At 41.1% G+C, this 24036-nt stretch overlaps 1 protein-coding gene across 2 annotated transcripts in view; it reads left to right on the forward strand.

Moving 5' to 3' along the window:
* The window catches only part of Dpys (dihydropyrimidinase), a 73317-nt gene that overhangs the window by 45130 nt on the left and 4151 nt on the right, over positions 1 to 24036 (forward strand). For both annotated transcript variants that reach the window (XM_026384535.2, XM_026384536.2), the window contains exon 8: positions 15615 to 15822. In XM_026384535.2, coding sequence (XP_026240320.1) covers positions 15615 to 15822 — 208 coding nt within the window. The remainder of the gene's footprint in view (positions 1 to 15614; positions 15823 to 24036) is intronic.

Consider the following 24036-nt stretch of genomic DNA (forward strand, 5'->3'; position numbering starts at 1 on the left):
ATTTAGAACGGTGCTTGGCATGGAGTAGGTGATCAATAAACACCTACTAAATGAACAAGTCAATGACACAGCCATAGATAGAAAGGAACCTTCTACATTCTTCTACCAAGATGATGTCTCCATTTTCTTTCTTTCTTTTTTTCCCTCTCAAGGCAGAAGTGAATAGGGTTATACAGAATTGGTAGATTAGAGCTGTGAAACAGTGATCTTAAAATTCTGGACTTAGGAAACCTATCTCTTAGAACCTCTTTCTTTATGTATGGTGACTTTATAAGGCTAATTAGTAATTCTACCTCATTTATTACCTCAGAAAAGCCAGAGACAAGAAAAAACTTTAATGATGCAAGAATGGCTTTCAGTTATATGATAAAAGACCCCAGTTGTTTTGTTTTTAATATATCAGTGTTTCTAATGCCAGAATATATGGCAAATCTACTAGTCTTCCCCTGCCTTGTTTATTGCATTTCTGGTACCTATGAGAAATAAATTTTGTGCAAGGCCTAAAAGAAAACATGACAATATGCCTTAAATTTGATTCATTCTTTGCTTGCCTGTTTGGGGGGAAGGTTTTGCATAGAAATGGGTGCTGATGAGTGTATTCTCCGGTGTAGACATAAATTCAGCTACGCACAGGTGCCTGGAACCCTCTTCTAAAGTTTTGCTGATCTGTTTTTATCCCTAATTATCCTATCATGCATTATGTTTCCCTTTTAAGATACTCTAGTATTTCTGGAAGAAGATGGAGCAGAATTTCATATAAATATGCATTGAACTCCAGACTTGCACTCTGCATGGATCACTTGCATTGGGAAGCAATATACAGGGCTAAGCACTTGGTATTGAAGTCACATAGACTCTTATTTATGACTAGAGGTGAGTTACTCAGCTTCCCTGAGCCTCGGTCTCTTTATTTATAAAATAAGTATCAAAAATACTGCTTCTGAAGAGTTATAGTTAGGATTTAAATAAAATAATATATGAAGAGCATCTAACACAGGAATTAATGCATAAATATGCAGTGAGGGGAAGATGAAGCTGGATATTTTTATTTATCATCATCATATTTATCAAAGGTGACCTTGACCATAGCTTCCAGCCACTGAGATGCTGTGAGTAAATATAAGAAAAGCAAATGAAGATGTCAAGGGCAAATGCTTTTGGATCCCAGAAGACACAGAAAGAGAGACCCTGAGTCATGTGTGGTGGTGCACACCTGTCATCCTAGCTACTTGGGAGGCTGAGGTGAGGGCATCACTTGAACCCAGGAATCCCAAGCCAGCCTGGGCAATATAGGATGACCCTGTCTCAAAAAAAAAAAAAAATTAAAAAAAGGAAGAAAGGAAGGAAGGAAGGTGAGGGAGGGACATGGATTCTGTGAGCAACTATCCCAGAGTAAAGCATCCAGGATATATTAGTGAGGGTTTAGAGAAGTAGAAATACTTGTGTGCTTGTGTGTGTCTAAACATATGCAGGCATAGACATGGTTTTCGTCAGCTTTCTCACTGCTGGGACTAAAAGATCTGACCATAACAATTTTAGAGGAGGAAGAGTTTATTTGAGGGCTCACGGTTTCAGGGGTCTCAGTAGATAGACAGTTGGTTGCATTCCTCAGGGATCAAAGTTAGGCAGAACATCATGGTGGAAGTGTGTGGCTGAGGAAGCCACTCACATGATGATCAGATGCCAGAGAGACTAAGCTCAGCTCACTAAATATATACCCTGAAGACATGCCCCCCACCACAGTGGCCACCTCCTCCAGCCACATCCTACCCACCTTCAACTTCCAGTTAATCCCATCATCATATCAGTTCCCTGATTGGATTAAGGTTTTCGTGGCCTGATCATTTCTCCTCTAAACCCTACATTGTCTTGCACATGAGCTTTAGGGGGACACCTCACATCCAAACTATAATAGACATAGACAGACAGATATATATATATATATATATATATATATATATATATATATATATATATATATATATGGCTTGACCCTCCACAGTCGTGAGGGCTCCAGTCACCCCCAGGTGCTGCCTTTGCATCTGCTGCTGGAGTTTGAGGTTCGGAGGGCAGGTAGCCAGGAAGGAAGATGAGGTGACATGAGCCAAAAGCATGAGCTGGAGCCCCCAGAGACAGATGGAGACCTGTGCAGGTTCTTGTTCCTATGCCCTTGGTGGTGTGGTATGGGTGTCTGCCCTTGGCCATTGGGCCAAACACTCACCTGGCCCAAGAGGATGCAGAGGAGGGTGAGTGTGGCAGACCTGGACCCCTCCTTACACCAGGAGGTGTGTCAGCAGATAATGTACTTAGTGAAGTACTTCCTTCCACCCTCTGAGGTATAGGTGCCATTTTCAATGTGGGCATGTGTTTTAAGGATGAAGGCACCGAGGTTCAGAAAGTTAAGTCATTTACCCCAGTTCACATGGCTGGAAAGGACAGAGCTGGGATTCACAGCAGGGCTGCAGAGCTTTATGGCTTCCCAAAAGGGCAGGAGGGAGGGACTGCTGTAGCACAGGGGTTAAGGCTTGGTGTGTGGATCCAGTCCACCTGGGTTTGTAATCAACCCTCCACCTATGACACTGTAACTCAGCTGAGCTTCTCTGCCTTGATTTGCTTTAATGCCCTCATCTGTGAAATGGGAATGATTATAATACCCAGATAAAGGCTGCTCTGTGGAGTCAGGGAGTTGAGACAAAGAAATTCTTTGCAACAGAGTCCTGCATTTTAAGCATCCCATAAACTCGGCTGCTATCACCTGTCTGCTCAAGTTAGTGGCTCTCAGGGTGTCTGATGGTGGCAGATAGTTTGTCAGACTCTCCAGGATGGCTCTCCCTTCCCGCCTCAGCCAGGAGTTTGCCCTGAGGCATCCTTGGTGGAGAAGCTGAGTCAGGTTCACAGTTTGCATTTCTGCACCTTTTCAGCATCACCACCTGGGACTCTGAGCCTTGCACCTACTGGGGGTGACCACAGTGACCACATTAGCTCCGGTGTCCTGTGAACTGACACCTCATCCTGCTCCCTAAAAGCATATGTCTTTTGGGTTGAGCTAAGCTCAAGCCATACGACTTTATTTCTAATTGGTACTCTGAGGCTGTGCTCCTGTCTCTGACAGAGGCTCCAGAAGGATGCTCTATTTTAGGAGGGTCGATGACATGCTGGAGTATGCCGCGGCTGTGGGAGATGATTAGCTGTCATCGGGTTCTCACCTGCGTGGAAAGCAGATAATTACTATAAAAATCCCAAGTGCTCTGGAGATGTTTGCAATAAGTGAAAACATAGCACTTTCATCCCTGAGAAGGGGTGCAGCGGCCAGGGAGAGGAAGGGCCAGCCTACTTGTATTTGATTTCTGTCCCTACCACTTACACACCAGGCGACTCCCAGAAAGTTGCTCAACCTCTATGAGCTCCATTTCCTCATTGATTAAATGGAAAGAGCAATACGTGTTGTTGAGAGATTAAATGAGGCAATGTACGCGAATGTACTCAGAATACATCAGGTGCCTCTTCCTTGCCTTGCACTTGTTGGCACAGCCACCCGTGTGTCCTTCCCTGTTATGGTTTAGATATTTTTGCAAGGAAGTTCACAGGTGAAATTATCCAATTGAAGAGATTAACTGGGTGGTCACGACAGGCAGGTAGGATGTGGCTGGAGGAGGTGGGTCACTGGAGTGTGCCTTTGGGTCTTATATTTCGTCCTTGATGAGCAGGGTTTTCTCCTGACTTTCTTGTCCTGAGCTGCTTTCTCCCTTCCGCTATGATGTTCTGCCTCACTTTGGGCCCAGAGCAGTGGAGTCAGCCATCTGTGGACTGAGACCTCCGGAACTTTCCTCTTCTAAAAACTGGGCTTATCAGGTCTTTTGGTCCCAGAAGCAAAAAAAGCTGACCAAAACACATCCCCACAACTTTTTGGTCACATTGAGTTTTTGCCTTCCTTTCTGCTCTTTTAATTCTTTGTCCCTGCCCCTTTCTCTCTCCCTTTCTGTCCTTACCTGATGAGTTTTCTTCATTGTGGCTTTCTCACACGTCAGGTTTTAGGTCTTACAATTACTCCCCCAAGAGCCTTGTGTTGTTGTCTTGTTTTGTTCTGCCTTTGCCACTGGAGACACCTGGAGCAGAAGAAACGCAAACTCTTTTTGCAAAGGGGTAGCAGTACATTTTTAGGCTTTGTGGCCCATAGGATCTCTGTTGATGACTCAAGGCCGATGTTCTAGTGCAAAGGCTGCCGTGGACAATAGGTGAGTGAACGAGGTGACTGTGTGCCAATAAAACTCTATGTACAAAATCAGTTGTGGGCTGGATTTGTACTGTGGACCGACTGAGGGCTATAGTGCCAACCCCTGTTTTAGAGATTTGAAGATTTTGGATTAATCTCATTAAACCTCCAAGGTCAGCTCCTCTGATGGACAGACATCCTGAGATCCAGCTCACACCAAGACAATAAGGAAGACTTTAGGCCTTGATAGCTCTTTGTCTGTGTTTTTCCATAGCACAGTTTTCAAGTTTAGAAGAGTCTAAAGGAATTCCATTTAGACACTTAGATCCTAAGTGGCTCTATCAATTTAAAACTGACTGATAGCTCTTTTCCCTCACCAATCCCCACCAGCCCTGGGTATTGAACCCAGGGGCACTTTCACACTGAGCTATATCCCAGATGTTTAAAAATTTTATTTTGAGACAAGGACTTACTAAATTGCTCAGGCTAGCATCAAACTTGTGATCCTTCTGCCTCAGCCTCCCAAGTAGCTGGAATTACAGGCAAGCACCACCATGCCCAGCTTGACAGATGGCTTTTTAGCAGTCAGCATTAGGTGAGACTTCCTAGCCATGGCAGGAATATACAGCCATAGTGCTGGTACCGACCCTGTATGGAGGTTAAAACAGCTCTTTGTGTCATTAAAGGGAAGTCTTCTTCACAGACCTAAGTTTAAGGTCTAGCTTTGCCATGTGCTGGTTATGTCCTACCCAATTTAACATCTTCCAGTCTTGGCTTTCTCATCCATAAAATAGGGATGATAATAATATTGATATGTGCATACTAGGGGAATTAAATAAGATAAGAGCTTTAAATGCCTAGCACAGAGAACCCATAAATATTTTTACAGTTATTACAGGAAAATGTTTTTGGTGACTTTCTGTGAATTTGGTGAGTTTCTGTGTGTCCCTTCACTTGTGACTTGGAAGCAGAGTCACGCAGGGTTCCATGTGCCTTTTCTCCTTCTCAGGAATGCTAGCGGCCAGTCTCAGTTCTCAGGGCCCCAGGGCGAGAAGCTCTCTGACTCTGGCAGGGGGCACAGCAGCTCGTCTCTGGATGTCACACAGTCCTTCAGCTTCCTGGATTTCATGGTTGTCTGGCCTGGCCACACACTTTCCGTCTCCTTTCACCGTCATATCACACTCCCTGATTGTCAAGAAGTTATTTTCCAGTGTCAGACTACATCTCATCTGCCAGCGATTATGCTTACCACCTCTCTTTATTTCAGTAGGGATGCAGGGAAAATAGGTCATCTTCTTCCTTTCAAAAAAAAAAATGTTTAAAAGAGTTTAGAAGCCCTCAGACCTTTCTGCCATCCAGCTTCTCTTTCGAATCCCTTCAGCTGAGAGCTGCCTCTCTTCCCTCTTCATATTTCAGTTATTCCTCTTCCTTCCTAAAACCTGGAGTTAGAACTGAACCTAATAAAGTACCTGAAGCATTCATTATTTTCAGAAAGGGCATTGGGTAGATTTTACCCAACATATTCCTATGCAGAAAATCAACATCATTTTCTGCTTGACTGGTATCCCATAGAGTCTGTCAAGCAACATCATCTTATAATAAATTTATAAGATTTTATTATAAATTTATAATAAAATCATAAGACCAAGGCCACTCACCACCCTAGAAAGTTATGTTGAACTCTTACCCATATGCCAGGCCCATAGCTTAGCTTTCCAAAAGCCAATAATCATCCCGTACCTGTGATCACCTACCTGCTTAGTATTCACAGGACATACCTCCTGGATCATCCTAGCTTAGCTGATTCACATTCAATTCCTGTTCATTCAAGACACTAAATTATTTTTAGTTCCCCACTTTGTGAAAACTCTTGTATAGAACATGTAATATTTATGTTCAGTAATAATCCAGAAATTTGCTAATAAGCTATTTTCAGATGAACAAATATGTATATAAAATACCTTCTATTTGCCAGTCCTTTGTGAGGCATATGGATGAAGGACATGGTACCTACCCCAAGGTCACCTCTGGTGTCTAAATCCAGTTTATCTAACCATGACCTACACCACCATCCATGACCTACATCACACAGCTCCAAGGACAAAATAGCCAGGTGACATGATCACTTTATTCCTTTTAGTCAATGTTTGGGCAGCATTTTTATGAACCTACATTAAATGTTTTGTCATCCACTGAGCACCAATAGAGTTCCAAGTTATTGTTCAATTTAGATTTAATAATGTGGCTGAAGCAATTCCCATTTTCTCTTCCATAGGAGGCGAGTGTAGAAGTCTGAATAGAGGGAGGAAGATTGATGGGTGCAGTAAGCAGCAACTTTGCTTAATAATGACAGTGTACTTGAAGTAGCACCAGTTAGCATTTTCAGAGATGTGGCTGCTGTGCTCTGCATTTATATAACTTGTCACGTCCAAGAAATCGACAGAAGAGGTAGTTTGAAATAGACAGTTGGAACACACATCACAAAAAATATCTCCTAGTGAGATCATATTGAGAATGACTGGTCAATTTCAGTTTAAGGAATTTTTTTTAATAGCATCTTCAATGCTCTGCTGCAAAACAAAAAACTGACCAAAAAACACCAGGGAATAGAAAATCAAGTTGCCTCCTGTTTGTTTTCTGGGTATAAAGAATGTTTTCATTAACTGGGTGCTCTTCCGGTGGGTGGCCATTAAGCTTTAAAAAGACAGTATTGTCTAGTGGTGGTATCAAAGCAAAAGGCTCAGGTGGAATCATAACTCACACCCAGACCTCAGCTATATACCATAAATGAGTTATTAATCTTTTTGTATCTCATTATCCTCCTTGATCACATAGGAATAATAATCATGCCTACCTCATATAATGTTGAGATTTAAGAATGAACTATTGCTTTCCTGTTGAATGTGCAGGCATCCATAACCTAATATAGAGAAATGAGGTAAATAAAGATGCTACTAATAGCCCTGAGATGATTCTATTAACTTTTTTTTTCTTTTTTCATTTTGGTTCTCATGGCAACTGGACCAAAAAAAAAAAAAAAAAACTGAGTTGGAAAGAATACAACAAATACCTAGACAAGTCATTTGTCTGGGGTCAGGAAGACCCACGTTGCTGGGAGAAATTCTCCTCCCTTCCACAGCCCTCTCTCTGAATGCACATGGAAGGTGTTGCAGTCTCCTTCTGGCTGAGTCTCAGTGATTTTCTCATCTATAAGCGCACATGGCCCTTTGATAGAAAGCTATTTGCAAAGGGACAAAATGTTTTTCTGCAGTTCTGACGTGAGTGGTATCAAAGCTATTGACTAAGTTGGAAAATAGCTTAATGTTATCTTTGGGGCCTCTGCTTCCCTGTCAGCATCAGCGTTGGAGATGTGTGTGTGCTATAATTGGGACTCAGTAAGACAACCGTGACACCCCTCTGCAGTGAGATGTGCCTGTGATGTGCCTGATACAGACTCACAGTGAGCTTAACAAAGAGCAGCTTTTCCCTGGGGCAGAGTGACCATGGAGGACAGGCTTCCTGTGAATCTGCTAATGGGGAGTGGTTGGTCCAGGGACCCCAGCTTCATTTACTGCACAGAATGGCTCTTACCACTCTGTGTTCTTCCTGTCACCACGGGGGGCAGGCCAGCATCCTAGCTATCCAGTCAGTGATTTCTCACAAATGCCTCTCTTCTCAACTGATTTGCATATTGTTAGAACCGAAAAATATTTGATAATGAATCTTGCAGTTCCTCTTCATGTTTGCTTACAAATGGAATCAGAGCATCATTCCACATTTGCATCGATCCTGCTGGCAGATTTGTTGAAAAGATCCTCTGGCTTCTTTTACAATCACAGGCTTTTGGGACCCTACCCTGCCTCAGAGACACCCATGGGCTCTTTTTATTTTAATTAACACATGTTAATGGTACCTATTAATGGGGTTCAGTGTGATGTTTCCACTCATGTATACGGTGGGCACTGATCAAATCCAACCTCCCTTTTCCCATCCCACCTCACACCTCTCCCAATCTCTAGTCATCACTCTTCTACCTTCAGGTCAACAGATTGTAGCTTCCACATATGAGACAGAACATGTGGTACTTGTCTTTCTGTGTCTGGCTTGTTTCACTTGACACAATGTCCTCTAGTTCCACCATCCATTTTTGCTTCAAATAACAATACTTCCTTCTTTTTATGGCTAAATAATACTCCATTGGGGGTGTGTGTAACATTTTCTTTATCCATTCATCTGTTGATGGGTACCTGGGACGGCTCCCTATATTGGAATTTGTGAATAGGGCCACAATAAACATGTGTATACATGGGCTCTTCATTAAGGGAATTATTTTCCAAAGGACAAAGTCTCCATGAGCCCAAATTTTGACTGCAAACCATAATAACTAACTTGTACTCACCTAGGTAAAAACAGAGTCTGGTGGAAGGCTCAGAGACGAAAGGCAATCACTGCTCTGCTTTGGAAGGCTGGAGCCCAAGAGAGCCCGGGGCAGCCTGCTCTGCATCCAGGGTTGCACCCTCCAATTACTTTCAGTTCTCTCTGTCACTCTGCTGAAGATTCTGATTCCTGGGATGAGCACACAGTTGCCTATCTCTTTGTTAGGGAACAAGAGGACATGGAGCCCTCCTGTCAGATTATCTCCAAAGGAGGAAAGAAGTTTCTTAAAGGAAAATTGTGGTGCTGAGACCAGAGGAAGGGAGAACGGGTGCTGAGGGTGCAGTGCCTGCTAACCTGCATGCTCCAGGACGGGAGGGTGCGTGAGGCCTGCTCAAGAGCTCCAACGTGCTACTCACATGACAGCTGCTCCAGTCACCCCCCCGTGCTACTGAACCTTGTGGGCAAAGATGAGTCATCCCTGCAGCTCAATCTCCCATGTGTGCTTGTCTTCATCCGAGGTGGTCTCGCCATTCAAAGCACAGTCCACTCATCACATGACGTGACATGAGGCCCACCAGCTCTGCAGAGGAGGTTATATATGCCTGACCTTAGCCTTCACACTTGAACCTGGGTTACATCAGAGAGAGCCCCTCTGAGAACTTCAAACACCTGGAGGATGTTTCTTTACAGTGAAATAAAGATGCAGGGAAAGTTTGGAAAAGGATGGGTCTGTTCCCATGCACTGCAGACAGGATCAAGAGGCACTGGTCAGCACTCCCCTCTGTGCAGAGCCTCTTCAGGGATGATGCCTGGAGGGCGGTCAGACTCACACTTCACCTTCAAGAAAGGCCTCAGATTTATCCATTGAGATGATCATAAAAAGATATTTGTGTGAAAGTCAAGGGGAAAAGATGTATCCAGCAGGATTCTTAGTTGTAGTAGACAGAAATCCACTCTAGATGATTAAACAAAATATCAAAAGATACTCAGTGGCTCACAGAATCTCCAGGCAGGCCAGAGGACCTCGCTGAAAGGTCATGCAGCTAGGACCAATGACCCAGGATGAAAGGGGCAGCAGAGAACACTGCTGCTGCCACTGGACACACATACCAGCAATGGCCTCAGTGCTCAGGACCCAGATCTACTGCTAGAGCCTTGTCACAGCTGTCACTCATCACAGGGGTTATCCCTCTCACCCTCACCAACATGGAGTGGCACCTGATTCTTGAGTCAGCAACTCACCACACAAATGGGCACCATTTTGGAGAAGCTCTGGTCTCATGCCTGGGAGTCTGGGAAGTCCTGTTCCTGGCTTCTGCCTTGGGGACAATTCCCCAGGGGAAGTATCATCAAAGGAATGACAGATGTCCTTACAAAGATGTGTGACTTTGAACTTGTGTTCTTTCCATTAATGGACCACCTCTCTCATATTGCATTATGAATGAATAGATTTTAAATAATGCTTTGCAATAATTTCATAAATCACATGATGATATCCATCATATTTTATGTTGAAAACTGTCTACCAATTAAATATTGAAATGTACCACAAGTTTTTCTTTTTAAACCTTCTTACAACAGGATCACATATAGCAGTATTCTTAAAAGGCTGGAAATAGTTTCCAACCTTTCAGAGATTCATTGGCTATTGAACTTGGGCAAATTCTTAAACAGTTCCAGTCAGCATTATCATTGGGTAAATGGGGGAATAAAATCTAACCGTATACTTATTATGCTTATTATTATCCATTTCCAAGTATTGCTAGGTATTGATGAACAAGTGTTTGTATAAATTGATAAGATACAACTAAGAATGATAATTATAAAATTTTACTTATTCCTTTATTACTAATTAACTTATACAGTCTCAGAAATGTTAGGTTCCCAATAGAACTTATATCCTGGATACTTACCTCCCATTTAATGTAGTGTTCTTTTTCAAAACTCAGTCATGTCCCAGAGGACAGTGGAGGCAGGAAATGAAATCAACTTGACCAAATAGAAGGACAATCATTCGATCCTTTTATTTGATCACTTCATATTTATAAAACACTTACTATGTGCTGAGGATCAAACCACCTGGTTTCTCTTTTATTTTTATTTATTTATTTATTTTTAGCATTTATCAATTTTTTATTTTTATTTTTTTATACATGTATTTTATATAATGTTGAGGGTCTCCTTCCACCATCCATGCTATTTCCTTTCTCCTACCCTTTCCCTCCCACCCCTATTCCCTACCTAGAGGTAATCTTCCTCCCTTGCTCTCCCTCCCAACCCCATTTTGAGTCACTCCCCTTATATCAGAGAAGACATTCGGCATTTGTTTTTTGGGGATTGGCTAACTTCACTTAGCATAATCTTCTCTAATGCCATCCATTTCCCTGAAACATACCATGATCTTATTCTTTTTTATTGCTGAGTAATATTCCATTGTGTAATAAATGCCACATTTTTTTGTTTTTATCCATTCATCCACTGAAGGACATCTAGGTTGGCTCCACAATTTAGCTATTGTGAATTGTGCTGCTATACTGGTTTCTCTTTTAAGTGTGCACCAAATAAGAAAAATGAGCCTGTTCAAGACATCATTATAATACACTTGGACTGGGGTAGGGGTGGAGCTCGTGATAGAGCATTTGTATGGTGTGTGTGAAGTCCTGAGTTCTGTTCCTAGCACCAAAACCCCAAAACCAACCAAACAACAAAATTCCCCAAAAAACAATAAAACCTCTTGGATAATGCTAAACTGCAAAGGAAGAAATGTTCAGTTTCACCGTGGTTCATCAGGTTGGCTTCTGGGAACCAGGATTTTTTTTTTAATTATTCACTCATAATAATTACACATATTCACAGGGTACACTGTGATCTATTGATGTGTGTACACACTATGTAATGATTAAGTCGGGGTCACGGGCATGTCCATCACCTTCACTGCTTTGTGATGAGGACATAGGTTCTGGAGCAGAGTTTTAGGGAAGGGAGAGGAGCAAAAGTAAGGAGGTAAAGAACTGCACGTGCAAAGTGTGACGGTGCCTCAGAACAGGAGAAATACAGCTTTGGCTGGAAGGAAAAGTTGGGTGACAAATGACACCCTGTCAGACACCTTCCACTGTGAAAGTGGAGGCACATTCTTTTTGCTGCTGGTGATAATGCCTAGAATTTACATGTGGTGTTAATTTGACTTCATTTACATAGTGCCTCAGTATAAAGAACCTCTAAGATGTTGTCTAATTGTTCTCTTCCTCTTGCTAACCCCAAGGCTGAGTTAGTCAAAGTAATGACCTTTATTTGGTGTGAGGCAGAGAAATCTAATTGGATATTTTGCTGCATCAACTTCATCCTAACATGGTAACTTAAGTCATAGAAACAGAACAATAGCTCTAAAGAGACTTTGATTCCTCCATCTTCATTTTTCCCAGTCCACAAAAGACTTTGTGTATTTCCTTTTGGGTCTGTCCACAGGAGTATTTTCCTTATACTTGTGGTATGCATGTTCTCTGTGGCCTGTTTTTACTATATGCTATTAGGAGGTTATTGGGCATTTTTGCTTCTATAAAAGTATTCTTAAAACTAGTCTTTCACAAATGCCTAATATTCCATTTATAGTAGTCAATTTGTTATTCTTCAGTCTTCCAATAGTTTAGGCAATATTGTAATGGCCATCTTTGTGTATCCAGTTTTTTTTCTTGTTAGATTATTTTTCTTAGTTTCAGAAACTCCAAACTTAAGGTTTTCCACCCTGTTATTATACTTCAAATAATCATTTCACCATGAATTTTTAATTCATTTTACTTTCTTCATATAGCAGCCTTACTAATGCATTAGTCTACACATTTCTATGTATCATTCTACGGTGCAAGCCCCAGAGTCCCTGCTGCTGTAACTATGAAGTGTAGGAGGGCAGAGAGATAGTGGTGGCCATAAAAAGTCACTTTAACCTGAAGGTCTGAATCCCCTCTCTATTGTTTCCTCAATTTATTGATGCATTTGAGTTTGCATCTTTTCATCTTTTATCACCAACTCACAATTCATCATAACTCATTCTAAGCATCTCTAAACAATTTCATTACCATACTTTGGTGACTTATATTTGAATGATAATACCCTTCCCTCCTGCTCAGTATTCAAAGCTTTGATGTATTTGTGCTGTCTGCCTTCCTACTGCTCAGTGGTCTTTTAAACTCTTCATTATATGGGCAAGTTAGTTCCAAAAGTCAGAAGCTCTTTGTTGCAGCCAGTGCTTAACATATGACCTAGAAAATTCCACTCTTGGGTATTTACACCAGACAAGTCTTTATAGAAAGTACCTACCTGGATGTTTACAACAGCTCTATTCATATTTCCAGTTAAAATCTGGAAACAATCCAAGTCCTTTAGTGGGTGAATGATAACACAGAGCTGTGTGTCCATACAAAGCATACTACTCAACAACCAAAGAAAACACTGTTGAAACACTCAGCAGTATGGATGAATCTCAAAGGAATTATGTGGAATGAAAGAAGTCATCTCAAAAGGTTGCATACTCTGTGATTTTATTTATATGCAGTGATGGAGAACACATCACTGGTTGCAGGGAGCTAAAGGTTGGGAATGATGTGCTATAGAGGGATGGTGGGAATGTGTGTATACGAGTGTGTGTGGGGTGGTGGGGGGTGTTGATGAAAGTGTTATGTGTTCTAACGTGATTTAACACAAGTCTATTGGTTATATGTCAACATTCATAGAACCATACACCAAAAAGTAATTTTATTACAAATTTAAAAATTTATTGGTGAAAAATCCCAATTTCATCAAACTAGCCAAATGTCCTTGGATATTATCTAACCTCTAAATCTCAGCTTATATACCCACAGAATGTAGAAGCTACTCTGTACTTGAAGAGGTGTTATAAGGACAAAATAAGATGTTATGAGTTCTCTCCTTGACATGCTAGAAGCGCCTCTTTTTCCTTTCTGTGGTAGATATTTCTCACTGGGAGCAGATTCTTTGTATTATTTTCATCCACACTTTCTAAAATAGTTATTTGGCTCTCAGGGGACAAATTGGAGCCATTGAGTGTTTCAAGCAGGAAAGTGACATGATCTGACTTTCATTTTGAAAAGATTGTTGGAGCAGCTTTGTAGAGAAGGTAGAGGGTAAGAGAGGAAACTAGGAGGCCAGGAAGAGTGGCCAGGGAGACCCAAAGAGAGGCAGTGGTGACATGGCATTATGCAGGCACAGTGGATTATTTGGGGAGATGTAGGAACAACAAGCTTGATGATGGCTTGAGGGACAAGAAAAGATAGATGGCAGTGTCACTGACTGAGTGAGAGACTCCAGGGAGGAGCACACCCGCGTGAGTGGGTTGTGGAGGGCACTGCACATTAAGGTTGGGAAACCAAGCATGCAGTTGGACCAGGCCAGTGGAGTCCTGTCCATTTCAAGGTGTGCAGCACCTGTCAGCAAGGGGTTCTCAGCCCTCCCTGGTCAGGGTTGGGAGCACTGAGGGCTGCTCTGCCTCAGGCTCAGCCTTGAGGGTTTTAACAGAGTGATTCTCTTTAATCTATTCTCAAGAGGGATTGTAGAAATTCTACCAGAATTCAGATTATGCTCATACTATTCACTGTTGCCAGATTTTCCCCCCTTTTCCATTTCATGATATTTAAAGAAAGGAGGTATCCAGCATTTCCAAATACCCCAGTTTGGAAGTCATCAGTCATACTTTTAAGATTGAAAACTGTTCATAAGCTACTGAGATAAAGCAATATCACCATGATCTATATCCAAAGGAAATGAAATCAGCATATCCAAGAGACATCTGCACTCCCATGTGCACAGTGGAATACTATTCAGAAAAAAGCATTCCTATTATTTCTAGGAACCTGGAAGATAATACATGAAGTGAAATAAGCCAGGCACAGAGAGACAAATCGTACATGACCTTACATATGGAATAAATAAGTTGATCTCATAGAAATAGAGAGTAGAATGGTGGTTATTAGGGGCCAGAGAAGTTGGGGAGGTATAAAATTTCAGACAGGAAGAATAAATTCCAGTGCTCTATTTTACAACATGGTGACTATAACGTAGAGTTGGAAAAGGCAAGATAATGGACATAAAGCATTCTTACCACAACAGTGATAACTACGTGAGATTAACTCATTTGTTAATTACCCAGACTAAGTAATTCCACAATGTTGACATACTTCAAAATATCATTTTGTCTACAGTAAATAAGACAATTTTGTCTGCCAATATAAAAAATAAAGTAAGATACTGAGAACGAAGATGCATATACAGACATGACACAGAATATGCTGGATTATATTCTAAAACGTGGTTGACCCTGTCATCCTCAAATTTCCAATTTTGCCACAGACAAGGGGAAAATCAGGGTATGTTTTTTCCTCTGGGACGAGAGGGATATGAATGGGACTTATGGAGGGGGTGGAGGAACCTCAACTGCATCTGCAGATAGCAAGGTACTGATCAGGTCAGTGTGTTCTAATGTCTTGGAATTAAAACATGAAGCCAGGCATGCCTGTAATCCCAGCAACTCAGGGGGCTAGGGCAGGAGGATCGCAGATTTAAAACCAGCTTCAGCAACTCAGTGAGACCCTGTGTCTAAATAAAATTTATAGTTTTTAAAGGGCTGGAGATATGGCTCACTGTAAAAGCACCACTGGGTTCAATCCAGGGTGGGGGGTGGGAGCGGAGAGAGAGAGAGACTGAGATTCTTTAACATATGAAAAATAATTTTTAAATCTCTACATGAAAGACAACATTCTTTTCCCACCCACCCCATTCTCATGGTTCAACTTAAAGAGCAATCTCTTAGGTTTTTCTCTCAGAAAATGTAATTACTTTGAAATGAAATGTTAATGCTATGTTCTATTCTTAAAGTCACTTGTTAACAGTGATGAAGCTATGGCTTAATAGAGTTGCTAAATTTTCTCCTAGGTCATTCTTCTTTCATATTTTATATTTATCAAATGAGCTGGTGATGATCTGTAGTATTTTTTTTTTTTTTTAACAAACACAGAACAATCTCAGCTAAGACTCATCACCAGGCTGTTGACTTCAACATCTTCGAGGGCATGGTTTGCCATGGGGTCCCCCTGGTGACCATTTCAAGGGGCAAAGTGGTGTATGAAGCTGGAGTTTTCAATGTCACAGCAGGAGAAGGGAAGTTCATTCCACGCAAACCTTTCGCTGAGTATGTTTACCAACGAATCCAGCAACGAGACCAGGTGAGTCCTGCACAGTGGGCCAGGCCTGGGCTGGACTGTTACCTGCTCTGGGTGTGGTTTGTGGTGAAGGTGGCCTTGTCACATCACACTACTCTAACATATTCCCGGAGTATTTGGGTTTATTTATATGAGAGATTACAGACAAATGCCAATTTTCCAAGAATCTTTGGATGGATGCATTTTCCTTGGCAGACTAGTGTGTCGATTCAGGACTTTCTGATGGACAAGGTTGGATATTTGTTTTTTGGGTTTTTTTCCAGGCAATCTCAGTACATTTTGGGCAATTTAATCAGGATCCTCCAAGAAACAGACATTCAGATGGATAAAGGTGCGAGGGGGTTATGATCGGAAACACCTGGGAAAGAAAATGGGCAAGAACTGGAAAGACATGCCCCAGAATGTAACTCAGGTGTGACCCCAGACAGGAAAGAAGAAAAGAAAGCGAGTGGAAGCATCCAGACTACCACACCGTCTAGGAAGGGTTGAGAGGGGCCCCTGGCAGTCCTTGAGCCGAGCCTCCTGTCCCACCGTGATGCGTAGCACCCAGTCGTTGACTGGGAGCAGCTGTAGGAGGTGTGGTCACAGCTCAGATTCTGATGACATTCAGTGCAGAGCAGCGGCCCCTTGAGGAATTGCTAACCCTTTAGTTGAGGATTTGCAAGTCACATTCTCGTGACCATCGTGACCATCGGAGTAATGGAGTAGGTAGATATAAATATGAATTCCATCTTCCCTTCCCATGTCCTAGCTGTAAGGCCAAGAGCAAGTTTCCTTATCATCCTTGGGGTCAGATCCCTTATCTGGAAAATGAAAATAACATTTCTCCCTAACAAATTGTGACGATGGTGGAACCAGTGCGGATAAGATTAACCAGACTCCGGTAAGATTTTTTAAAAAAATGTAAGGTACATCCATTTAAGGCACATAGTAGGAGGTCAATAAATGCTAGCAAAGGCCCAAAGTTTATAATAATGCTGCATTATAAGAGATACTTGTTTTATTATTATTATTTATCTTGTCTTTTCACACATTTTTTAAGTATATACAGAGTTTAAAAAATTTTTAAGTTTTATTATACTAAATATTTGTAATGTATTTGAATAATTAAAATCAAAAATCCATTTCTGGGTTTGGAGGTGGGGGGTGGTGCCACCCTGTACCCTTAATCTCATATGGCATAGGTGAGAGCTGAATGGCTGGGCCCTGAGAATGTTCTGGTTTTCTTCCAGAAGGCTTTGCTCATGTTCTCATGTTCCGTGCCTGGCATGTAGACTTTGTGACCTGTGGATTTATTCTAAAACTTATTTCTCTTCTTTCCAGTTTTCAAATGTAGGTTTTCTTTTCCAAAGTTCTCCATCTGTTCTTTAATTCATTTCACTTAGATCTTTTAGTCTCTTTGATTTCTCCTCTAATGTCTTGTGCCATTTTTTTTTAACTTGTGGATTCTCAGAATGCGTTACCCAAGATTCCTGCATTTAAAAAATGCTTCCTAAGGTAAACCATTCCTCTAGAATGCTTCGAATTCACAGGAATACCACAATTCTTTATATATTGTATTTCAGTCAAAGCAGATAGTTTAAGATTACAGTTCATTTTGCTCTGGGATTAATTGTTAAGTGTTGACACTGACAGGTGACAGGTGGGTGGTAACTGTAAGAGTCCCAGGTGTTTTTGAACATGTGTGTGGTGAAGAACAGCAGTACTAAAGCTTAATGGCTGCTTCTTGGATTCAAGGCATTCTTCTAAGGGCTCTGTTACTGTGAAAGCCCTGTGAAGGAATGAGATATTATTTCTCTCATTTTAAAGATTAGAAAACTGAAACTTCAAGAAATTAAGAACTCGTTCATTTCACACATCAGGTATTTGACAGAGCAGGACATAAACCCTGGTTATTCATCTTTAGAAATTTCATACCTAAGCAATCAATTATATTGTAAAATATAAAAATTGAGTTCAATGAGGTACTGGGAGATAAATGGCTCAGTATTAATTTGCAAAAGAGTCTTAGTTGCAGCCATGGTGGCAGCTAGTTTATTCGTGGGTCTGTAGCAGTAACTCGGTAGAGGCATGGGAAGGGTAGACTTTGGAAATCACAAGAAGGTAGAATCAATAGAACCAGGTGATAATATGACACTTGAAATGGATCTGAAGTAGGGCTGCTCCTGGTGGTCAGTTCTGGTTGGTCACCAGCAGGGACACTAGACAGACAGGGACTCCCTGATAGATTGTATTTAAATGACTAACTTGAGACAAGTTCTTCCCAGGATAGCGAAAATGGTTTGGGCAGAAGAGGTCACCAAATGACTGGTTTCAACAGTTCTCCTTTTCAAATTGTTTTCTGTTTTGTTGGCAGAATTAATGTCCACTTCATATTTTATGTATTGACTACCAATTATATGAATTATTTTAATTTCTTAATATTTTCTTCTGATATCCATCTCTTAGGCATTAAGAGCATTGTTATTTTGAAAATAACAATAGATGATAATTTTCATTGTTATCACATCTTGTTCTGAGAACTTACTATCTACCAAGAACTGCATTAGGTAATTTGTAGTCATTATTTTACTTAATGTGGACATCCACGTGAAGGATATTATCATTCTCAATTTACAGAACAGAAAACTGAGCCTCAGCAAAATTAAATAACTTCCCCTGGGTTAAGAAATAAGTCAACTTAAGAGCCAGGATTTGTGATATTTTCACTCTACCACAGGATCTCTGTAGAGACAAGAAAAGAGAAAAAATGATCATGAATGTCAAACCATGAAGGAATGCATGATTTAAAAATATGTTGGAGAAAAAAATGCCAAAATGAGTAAAATAAAATTCAGTTTGGGAATTACATGATGGCATTTCAGACCCCTTTCCAGTTTAGTGAAGATGATTATAGAGGAAAAATATTTCACTAAAGTTAAGAAAATGATTTGTCACAAACGCTAGATTTTAAATTCACACAAGAGGTTATCAGAGCTCTTTGTTTTTCATTTTAAATACTCAGATTTCTTGGGCTGCACCCCCAGCCCAGAGGTAGAATGTTTGCTTAGCATGCACAAAGCCCTGGTTTCAATCCCCAGTATCTAAATAAATAACTTAAATAAATAACATTAAAATACTTATATTTCTTTGTGAGTAAAGAATAAGAATTTGAAGGCAACCAGGAATGGACCATAAGATTTCTCCTGCTTGGCCTGTTACACCCCCTCACCCCCACCCCACCCACAGCTTCCTTTCCTTTCCATGCTGATGCTTGGTACAGAGTAGCTTTTGACAAATTAATAAACAAAACTCTAAGAGGAACAAAGGCAATAGCTTCAGAAGGACATGGAAGGAACTTTAAATAAATTAATCCAGAGATTGCCTTCTGCACCATTCCAAAGAGTGGGGTTATCTGTAGGCTTGATTTTTGTCCACGATTGTATTTCTGAGTAAAACTTACCATCATTCCACTTTGCCACTTTCACTGTTTTTGAATGTTGTGAGGCATTTCAAAGGAAAGAAGAGACATTTTTACTCAATTCAGCAGCTTTGGGGAATTATTATTTATTTTAAAACTTAGCTAATCCATGAGAGAAAGTTTTAAAATCAAAAGACAAGACATCAGACTTTATTTTATAAATATAACACAATAAAACATTTCAATATTATATAAAACGTCACTTAAGGAGCAGCGCTGTAGGGAAGAGAAAGAAAAGGGGGAAAAAATAAGTAACAACAACTTAGATATTCCAAGAGTTTACCTGAAAGAACAAAATTATGTACTGTTGATTCTTTACCAAGAGCGTATAGCTCTTTAAATTCGAACATATTATATTTCTGAAAGCTTTGTGTATTTAGTGTTATAATTTTCATCAAAATTTGAAAAGATGGACTTTCTTTAAGTTATCCATTAAGTCTTCTTTTTTCTCCTTTTCAGTAATAAGCAACTTTGTCCTTTTCTGTAAAATACAAGGCATGCTGCATTTTAGAGAGAAACAGGAGTAGCTTCTCAGAGTAATATATGGTTTCAGAATACTGCTGCCACAGCTTTTAAACTGGGTTGTATCTTTGCAACGATAAGCGTAATTTCCCTTTCTAGATAAGATAAAATTGAGTGGATGGCTGACTTGGTCCTTGAAATGGGTATTTTCCATTTCTGAAATAATAGTTTGTCAATGTCTTTCTCAAGGTAAGTAGCTCAGAGAAAGCAATTTAAGATATGTCATCAACTGCCGTATAGACCTAATTTTCTCAGATAGATAGATAGTAATAATAAAAGGCAATACATATGCTAGATCTGGCTCCTTTTGGCTCACAAAAGACACTTGAATTCACCTCTGCCCAAGCCCTCATTCAGGGATGTCACTGTGGTAGCTGGAAATCAAACGTGGTGGGAGTATTTACACCACAGAAATAGGCAAGTGCTACAAATTAGGATTTTTAAGGATGGTGATAAAAAGAAGAGTCTACTGTTGTTCATATTTACCAGCACACTACTGTATCATAGGACACTTTCTAAATACATGTTGAGCCTCCCTAATCTAAAAATCTAAAAAACTCAAATACTCCAAAATCTAAAACTTTTGAAAATTGACAAATGCATTGAAGTATCTCAGATTTTCAGACAAGGAGCACCAACCAGTAAAGTTTATGCAAACATTCCAAAGTCAAAAAACAAACAAACAAAAAACCCCAAACTCCAAACTCTAAACCACTTCTGGGCCCAAGCATTTTGATGTGGGACACTCAGCCTATAACTCTTTTCATGCTGTAATCTAATCATTAAACATTCATTCTGTAAATATTTGTTGATCATCCATCAAGTGTCAGTCTAGGTTAATTCTCACAACCACCTGGGAATAGCAGTTGTTCTACCTTATAGATTAAGCTTTTGAGGCTCATGGAGGTCACTTAGCTGGGTTGGAGGCTCAGGTCTAAACCAGTCCCTTCAATGTCTAGCACTACAGCACATTAATCATGAAGTTTAATCCCTACTCAAATGAATAGCCACCCACCTCCCACCCTCAACATAGGGTCCCCCATTCTCCCCACTGCACAAAGGGATCATTTGCCTTCAGCTGGAAAACTTCACAGAGCAACCAGCCCCACAGTAAGAAGGCCCAGCTTTGTTGCATTGTCCTTGAGAAAGAGCTCCCAGGGCATTTTAAGGATTACATGAAGACAGTAGATGCCAAAACATTAGCAAAATGCACATATTTCTATTGTTATAGATCATCTCTAAGGAGCCTAAGGGCTACTCAAGTTCTGGTGCATAGAGCCCTAGATAGCTCAGCAGTGTATACCACAGTTCTCTAAATTCACTAGGTCATTCTCAGGGACTCTGTTCATTTGAGCTGTTTGATGTTGAGCCAGTGTCTGCTGTTTGGTATTTGGAACTTCTTTTGTCTTTATTTATATTTTTGTATCTTAACCTCTCTGGGCAGCATCGCATCAGTAACTGTCTTGGGGCCTGAGAACTATTCTTTACTGATCTCTCTGGTTTCAGAAAATCTAACATCCCAGCACTCCATTCCTGGCAGACAATAATAGTTAAAGTCTTTATCAATTCAGAGCTTCCTCTTCCCCTGATCAGCTAACCAAAAAGCATTTCTGCAATTATGCAAATATAATGATGATTGCAATTAATGTTTATACCGAATATGATGTAATTCTCATTTTTGTCTTTCTATTAACTTGTCACAGTGACAATTGTCATTAAATCTTATGAACTCAAATTGAACTCTCTGTTAAAGTGACTCATCAGCATCCTGTCCAGGGAGGTGCATCTGTGCTCTGTATCCCCCAGGATAGCCCCTCTCAGGGCTGTACCTTTGAGCCATTTTACTTGATGGTAAGACCATCAAGATGGAAACCATTGCTGCCACTGATCTAATCTTGACCAGCAAGTATTGGGGGAAAATGATGCAACTCAGATTATCCTCAAATATATGTTCTCAGGGCAATTTAGTGTCTTGAGGTGATCCTTGCACAAGTTGCCAAATAATTGTCAGTAATGTTACCTTCCAGTGATTCTGTTGTCCAGCAGTATATGAAAAGTTCTGAGGAGTCCTACATTCAAGCAGTCTCACTTCATTTAACAAACATTCATCCAGCACCAGGCACCATCTGGGGGGTAGTGATACCAGCATCAATCAGACAGCAGCCCCAATCCCAAAGGATTTGTCTTCTACTTGTTCCAGCTCTGGGTTCCTTGTGCTTAAATCCTAGTTCTGCTTGACACACTTTTACACTTCTTTGCTGTAGTCAGTTGGCCACTTGAATAGAGGAATCTGAACATGAGGAGAGATCAAGGCTGGAGATAAATTTGGGAGTCATGGCACAAAGATTTAAAACCACAAATCTGGAGCCATCAAGGAGGCTGTGCTAGATAGAGACAAAAGGAGGCTTAAGATAGAGACCTTGGTCCACCAACCTTCAGAGATTGAGGAGAAAAGAAATCAGAAAAGGAGCCCAAGATAGCTGCCCAGAGAGTCAGGAAGATCATCAGGAAAACAGGGAGTCTCAGAAGGCAAGAGAAGAAGCCTGCTTCCTTCGTTCAACCCATACCACTCAAATTCTTTGTTCTGATCTCTCTTGAGTATTTTATGCTGCATTAAAGTCCTCTAAGGATTAGCTGTGCTTTCAGCTGGAGGAATGGAACTGCAGTATACATGACCACTCTACTCATCTGAGATACCAGGAAAAGAAACCCATTTTATTTTTAACCCTATCACTAGTACAGTTTCTGAGCATTGAACACTGGTTCCACCATAGACCAGAGTCCATATCAAGATAAGTCAGATAGAGAGTTGCTACTGTCAGTAGACAGAAGTTGCCATTGTCACTAGACAGAAGTAATAGACTAGCTTTCCTAAGAGTGGTGGGTTAGGTGTACCTAGAAAACAAATGTGCAAGTGAGCTTCTGAACAATGGTAGTGATGGTTTAAGATTCTGCAGAGTGACTGCCACCACTTTTCCATTTTGTCACAGTGGATATCTATTGAGGTTCTAAAATATATAGAGAGTGCCATGCCTGAGGCAAGAGACGGTGCAGAGAGGAATAAGATGCACGTCTCGTCAGTGCAGGGCCAATGCAGCCCACCCCTAAGGAGAAGAAAATAGTAAAAGTTGAAATTGCTTGGAGCATAAGAATGGGAACCTAAATTGTCTTTTTTAATAGATAAAAATAACTATTAAGGTGAAATATTGTGAAATGTGGAACAACAAAAGACTACTGAGAGAAGATTGGTTTGTTTCTGAGGTGGCAGCAGGCACAGGCAGGCATGGTCACACCTTAAGGTCATTCTGGAAGGATGACTGTTCCCACCTGGAGCCTCAGAAGCAGGTGAACAGTGAAACTATGCAGATAAGATCAATCAGGTCACAGACATATGATGATCAGTGTGACCTGGGGACCAGCCAGGCTGCATACTGCTTGATGGCATTATCAGGGCAGTGACTGGGCAGCCAAAATGCAGTTCTTAGAAAACCAAGTGACCTGAGAGCTTTCCACAGAAGGCTTTTCTGGCCAGCAAGAAAGTAAAGCCTAGAAAGCAGGTACACCGTGAAGCACAACAAAGGAGTGAGAGGGAAACTGAGCCAGCCCTGGCCAGGACTCCTCAGGCACAGAAGAAAGCAAGCTTAACTGAGCATTGAACACTGGTTCCACCATCGTCCCCTCCAAAAACCCTTCCACCCATATTTATTGGGGACATATTATGGAAGAATAGAGCAATACATTGGCCCCCTGTCTACTGGGGGAGACAGAAAGGTAAATAAATCATTATAGGTAATTACAGTATGCAAGCTAGTGGATGTGACAGAGAGGGCTGACTAGTATGATGACTACCTGGGCTGAGGTATAAAAGCAAAGTCAGAGATACTTAGGTAACAAGGATAGTGGGCATCCCAGCCCATGCCAAGCCCTGGCCCTGACACAAAGATTTTAGGAAGGATGCTGATGGATTCTGATTTGCCTGGTTAGGGACATGCACTATCCTGGGGCTTGCAGATTTAAGGTCAGGGAAAGCAATCCTCTAAGGGACTGACCAGATTATAGAACAGACCTGCCCCTAAATGAGGACAGGCCTATACTAGATGGCTCCACCTCAACCAATGGTGTCCCAGACCAATCCCAGTGAGCCCAAGACAGACAGAAAAGCAGCAACTGAAAACTTCAAGTAGGAGAGCTGCAGGAGCTGCTGTCCAAAGAGGGAGACGGAGCGGGAGTTGAGG

This window comes from Urocitellus parryii, chromosome 7 (assembly GCF_045843805.1).
Source record: "Urocitellus parryii isolate mUroPar1 chromosome 7, mUroPar1.hap1, whole genome shotgun sequence".
In the NCBI taxonomy this organism is placed as follows: Eukaryota; Metazoa; Chordata; class Mammalia; order Rodentia; family Sciuridae; genus Urocitellus; species Urocitellus parryii.